At 47.8% G+C, this 6,000-nt stretch overlaps 1 protein-coding gene across 1 annotated transcript in view; it reads left to right on the forward strand.

Moving 5' to 3' along the window:
- Positions 1–5,547, forward strand: part of GALNT14 (polypeptide N-acetylgalactosaminyltransferase 14) — a 95,017-nt gene extending 89,470 nt beyond the window's left edge. Inside the window, exons 14-15 of the mRNA XM_041474024.1 lie at positions 1,786–1,905; positions 2,480–5,547. Of these exons, the coding sequence (XP_041329958.1) occupies positions 1,786–1,905; positions 2,480–2,638 (279 nt within the window). The 3' untranslated portion in view covers positions 2,639–5,547. The remainder of the gene's footprint in view (positions 1–1,785; positions 1,906–2,479) is intronic.
- The last annotated feature ends 453 nt before the right edge of the window (positions 5,548–6,000 follow it).

Consider the following 6,000-nt stretch of genomic DNA (forward strand, 5'->3'; position numbering starts at 1 on the left):
CCACTGCCCACACTGCTGCTCACATCACTTCTCATGGAGCTCTGACTTCTCCCAGTTGTTCTGCTTCCTCTTTGCACCTTTTCTTTCCCAGGAGGTTCAGATTTTTCATAGCTTGTACTCTGCTAAAGCATCTGCCGTGGCTCCTGGGGTCTCTTGTGTTAACCCTTTTGCTCCCTGGCCTTGCTGTCTCTGGTGGGGTTATTGCACTCTGACAGTGAAGCCAGCCTGCTGTTGGTCCTCCAGCCCTGCTCACCTGCCCTGCCATGGCTCAGAAACCTGCTTTCCATCTGCTCCCACTGCTGCTGCTGCTCAGAGCTGCTTACACAGCAGGAGTTGATCCTGCTTTGCACCCCGGATGGGAGCCCTCAGAAAACCCTTCCAGCCCTGCTCTTTCTAATTTCAAAGTTGATGCTCACAGAAAGTTACAAGCAAAACACCTGGTCCAGAAGCCCCTCTCCAGGGTTATGTAAAAGCATGGCTTGTGGTTCCCATCAGCCAAACCAGCTCTTGTCTGCTTGTGCACACACACAAATAACAGGGAGACAGACATCCCTTGGCTGGGATCCTCTCAGGAGGTGCTCTTGGGTGATAGGAGCACAGGTGAGTGATAGGAAGTGTTCAGCTGGAATAAACTTCTGTGAAACACTCCTGGGCTAAGCAGCGTGTCTGTACATCCATGGTGCTTTGTCCAGTACATTTGCAAATGCTCATCAATCTATCAGCTGCTCCTCTTCTTCTCCCAGAAACATCCAGTGGTGAAAAAGATGGTAATCCCAGAGATTTCCTGTTGTTTGGTAAGCATCACACAGGATTGTCGCCTTGATTTTGTAAGACTTTGTTAAGCCTTCTGATGTTTACATACTTTCAACAAACTTTCTCACACACAGTTCTGTAAATAACCTATGTTTTGCATTCTTTCATGGAAGTAGAGAGAATTGATAGACCCTTAGTCTGTCCAGTGGCATTGGAGAGGTGGCACTGTCACCCTCCAATCCACTGTCACCTTTAGAAAACTATAAATGTTAGAATCAGAAAATAAAGGTTCTTCTTTTTGTTCCCCTCGAGAGCAGCAGTGTCTGTGTCATCATTTCGTGCCTTATCACAACACAGGATCAAGAGTCTCTTCTCCTCCAGAGTTTATTTCTGGGGCTGACAAGCTGATAAAACGCTGGTGAACATGAAAAAGCAGCAAAAGAAAAAAACCTCCAAGACAGCCCAGTGGAATGAGAGTATCAATGGTTATAGCCAACCAGAACAGCAAACCTTTGAAATTTGGTCCCAGTGCCTTGATAAAAAGCAGAGCTTTTCCTCTTATTTTTGTGATATTTGGGAGCTGAACCCCAGGAGTTGCAGACATTGCTATGTATCACCTCTTGTCTCCCACTGGCAGCTGCAAAGCATCTCTGCTGCTCTTCCCTGTAAAAATAGGATTGCACATTGTGTGGTTGGTAGTGTTCCTGCCTCTCTTCTGGGTTTTTTTTCATCCTTTTGTTCTCCAGCCACAGCCCAGTTCTGGCTATGGAATCTTTTGTCTCATGAAACATGTTCTTCCAGCAGCTTTTGTTGACATTTTTTGTGGTACCTGCAGTCCCTCAATGACAACTGCAATTTTGGGGAGGCTTGAAACATCTCAACGACTTCTCTTGACACCTCTTGAAGTCAGTGAGGTTTGTGTTTGATTTTGTGAGGGGCAGGATCCAAGCCAAAGTGTTTGTTTTCCAGGTAAAAGAATAGCAAGAATCAACACTGCTGTCTCACCATCTTTCTTTTTCTTCCTCTGTGCAGGAGTGGACATACACATACAACCACCACGTCCGCCAGCAGCAGCTGTGTTTGTCTGTGTACACCCTCTTCCCTGGTTCCCAGGTGCTGCTGTCACCTTGTAAAGAAGGAGACAACAAGCAGGTGAGCCCTTTTCACTGATCCCCCATTTTCTTTGAAGTTCCCTTTCTTTCATCACAGTATTACTGCACATTAAATGGCCTGTGCTCTGACTTCATCTGGGAAGCACAGTCAATTTGGGAGTAGAGACTCTGGCCTGTTCAGCCCTTTGCCTCTTAAATGAGTGTGTTGATAAGGATGTCTATTAGTGAGGGTGGTGATCTGGATACTTCAATGCAGAAGTCAAACCCAAACTGGCAATTTAGTTCACATGGGCTGCCAGTCGGGCAGCAGATGCTAACATTTCCCTGCAGTTAATCACTGAGCTGGCATTTGAACCAGTGACCTGGGGAAAAAGCTGTTAGTAATATATTATCTCCCTAAAGCCAGGCAGAGGCCGCGTTAAATGAGTGTGCTTCTGATGGGAGAAATGATCAGCGTGAGCTCTGCTTGGTGTGGGTTTGGGGACCTTGTACTTGGCAGCATCAGGCCACAAGGGCTTGATGACAGCTGTCCTCTAGATGCTGGAACAGTGCAGCAGAAGCACGTGGGGAGGAAGCTTGTTCACCTGTTTCTCCTGCCGCGTGTCTCCCCTCAGCGCTGGGGCAAGGTCGGGTCACACATCGAGCACATAGCTTCACGCTTCTGCTTGGACACCGAGACCATCGGGGACACCCATGAGAGCATCAAAGAGCTCGTCATCAACCCCTGTGAGAGCACAGCCATGAGCCAGCGCTGGGACATGGCGATGTCTTGACCTGCTGGAGGACGTGCGCGGCCGAGACGCACCGGATGGGGCTGGAATCCAAACCGTCGGGGTCCCTGTGTGCTGTGGGACAGCAGGAGAATCATTCCAGTGAAAATGGGACACGGCTCTCCAGGTGGAACAGCGGATGTTGACCGCCAGGCATGCGGCTGGTATTGGCCTGGTGATGGTCAAGGAGGAGGGATGGCAGAAAAACAAGCTTGAAGTGTTTTAGGGGAGTACTGGGGCTCCTGCAATGGGCTGTACAGAACATCAGCATGCACAGCGTTGATTAATCTCCCTGGAAACGCAGGTAGAAGAGCCTTTAATGCCTAAAGGAGACTTGGGCTGAGCAAAACAAGCATCTCAGTAGCTCTTTGTGGTTGAGGTGGGTGCACAAGGTGGGATGTGCCAAAGGATGCTAAGAAACATCGCCAGGGATCAAGTGGAAGACACTGAATTATTTTTGCACTTTGCTGTGAATGTTTCTGTCTCCTGCAGACAGCATGGGTGGAGCTGTGTTGCACATTTGAGTTGGTACCTGATGCACGTCCCTGTTGTGTGTACAGAGGCAGAGCAGTCCTTGATGGCTGTGGCCAGGATCAGAACAGCGAGTGATGGGGGAATCCTGCTCTGTGCTAACTGCACACGGTGCTTGTTGAATCTCCAAAGCCCAAGCAAACAGAGGATTCACTGACTGAGATTAAAGGATATACATTTCTGTCAAGCTGGGAGGAAAAGCTGTAATGTGATTGTTTCTCCTCTCTGAAGGCCGTGGGTCACTGAAAACTCCCCTAAAATTTTGCTGTGTGTCTCTCACTGCTCTGCTTCAGATCTGGACTAATTCAAATTTTCACTTTTCTTCCATAAAAGTAATATTTTTGGTAATTGAAGGTAATTGTGTCATATTTCTGTTTCCCAATTTCCAAACTGCAGATGAAGGGACTCCCATGAAATGCTGCTACTGATGGAACGGTGAAGGTTTCATTTTCAATTAAAATTAGAAACTGCTCCAAGAAAGGAAAAGGGATATCACCTGGGTTTGCTTCCCAGTTACCTTGTAGCCCACAATGTAAAGTGCTGAAGAAAAGGTTTGGGATTCCCCATTCACACTGGTGAGCAGGGTAGCCTGGGCCACAGTGTACCTCTGTCTCCAAGGCACTTAGCAGAGCCAGACCAGGCAGAAATTATTTTCTCAGCTTTTGGAGATGTCTTTTACCAGAGATCGTGCCAGGTGCTGCCTCTGTGTGGAAGTGAGGTGGCTGCCTGTGGGGAAAGTAGGACAGACAACCTCAGGAGGGGTCTTAGGAATAGAAGACTGGAAGGTCCTTTCCAGCCTGTCTTTCAGGGTAGCTGTCACTACAGCCACAGGTAACAGCAAGAGCTGTGCACACAGCTCTCGTGTATAACCACTCTCAAAGACAACTTCCACAGGACTGTCAATGTGACTTGAAAAAAAAACCACATCGTTTCTGTCTAAAAATGCTGGGATTTAGTGAAAATCCTATCCTTTGTTTCCTGTGCTGCAAACTGCAGGTGAAATACCATAAGCTTTAAGCCTTCAAGTGCTCTCAGCATCCCTTCTTGAATAAATTGCTGGCTTTCAGGATTTTACTGCCTCAGTTTCTCCTCCCTCAGTGCTGGGAGAAAGCCATGTGTGTAAATCTTCCTGGCTTTAGAAGCAAAACTAGTATAGCTCTTTATGTGCAAAAGGTCGAGGTGCAAAATGCTTTTCATGTGCTGCAGTGATTACTAACCTCATCAAGCTCCCTTGGTGCCAGCCTCAAGGGCTTCTGTTCTGAGAGGGCTGGAGCAAGCTGTCATTTCATGGTGGGAGGTGGCATTGTTTCCGTGCCACCACTCTGCCAGGAAACAAAGGGGAGCACTTCAAAGGGAATGGACCCATTTCACAAAGGAGGGCAGTGACCTTGGGCTTCTTTTTAATCGAACAGGGACATACCACATGTACTTCTCACAATGGTGATGACAGGCAAGGGGTGGTAGTTCCCTGTCTAGTGTGTACAAGGGAAGGGAGCTCCCCAGAGCTTGAAGCTTAACACGTTCACACCTGTACTGTGCCCACAGCCTGGCACTGCCCAGCAGCTGGCAATTAGACTCTGAAAATGCAAATTGCTGAACAGCTTGGCATGGGTTTTGAAGTTCAGCACCTGGCAGGTACACTCTGAGCAGGACCCAGACCTATCTAGCCTGTTTTCCACCAAAGTTGAAAATCTCCCTTCTCCTGACAGCCAAAGCTCTCTAAACTGCTCTTTGCCTTAGCAGAAACAGCTACCTCACTACACATGAGTGTGTGCTTGGGCACATGGACCCATGGGACCTGCAGGGATGTGTTCTAGGAAGGAGTTGTTTGACCAGCTTTGCAGCTCTCTTGCCTTTTGGGAAACACAAATGCTATAGCAAACCCCTCCTATTCCAAAACATGTGCTCAGGGATCACTGTGAACGTGTCTAGAGCAGTGGAGAGGGGGGCATGAGGCATGGTGTCCCTTACCAGAGAGCTGCAGCCAAGGTCAGCCAGGTCTTTTGCAGGCCCAAAAGCCACCACATACCTCACAGACCTGGGGAGCAGCAGCACTTGTCAAACTGGTGATTGTGTCTTGCACAGCCATCAGCTGTAACCCTTAGGCTACAGCTTATTTCATGGTCCAGGAAATGAGATTATCCCTATGGATCAGCAGTGTTTTCAGAGAAGCCTGAGGGTATCAGCCTGACTCCTGGGGAGCTTTATATAAAGCTGGCCATGGTCTGGCAGTCTCTAGAGTTAACCCCAGTATGGCATTTAGCAAATCTGCCTAACACCCCTGCAGAGAGACCTCGCATCGTGTCGGGGAAAAGGTTAACTTGCTGCTGAAATCCAACTCGTTCCTTCAGGTTCCTTTCATTTATTAAAATACACTGAAAACAGATGAACTTTTTCTTGCTTTGTGTTTTTTTCAATGCCTAGACGAGTGATTGCCATGCTGTGAACAGGTACAATGTGACTGATTGGGATCTAGATGGGCTCCCACGCCAGTGCTGCACAAGCCCCAGCGTCATTTGGTAGCAATGCTTTTTGGTAACGTTTTGCACTGACTTGAAAGAACGTAAGATAAAGCAGAAAATATGATTCTAATTCTGGCTGTTGAGCTTTGTGACAGCCTTTATGATCTCCAGGTAAGTCACTTCTTGTGCCTTGGGAAATTCAGATTCAGAGCAGGAAACTCAAGGCTAGAACTACTACTGGCTTTTAAAGAGCCAACTAATGCTATCCAAAAAAACCCCAAAGCACACCAGAAAAAGTCAAAAAAAGCACATCCCCTCCCTCTCAAAGGAGACCCATGTTCCCATGAGGACAAATCTGTCTGGTTTTAGTTG

Source organism: Pyrgilauda ruficollis, unplaced genomic scaffold, assembly GCF_017590135.1.
Source record: "Pyrgilauda ruficollis isolate IOZ18807 unplaced genomic scaffold, ASM1759013v1 scaffold31, whole genome shotgun sequence".
Classification (NCBI taxonomy): domain Eukaryota; kingdom Metazoa; phylum Chordata; class Aves; order Passeriformes; family Passeridae; genus Pyrgilauda; species Pyrgilauda ruficollis.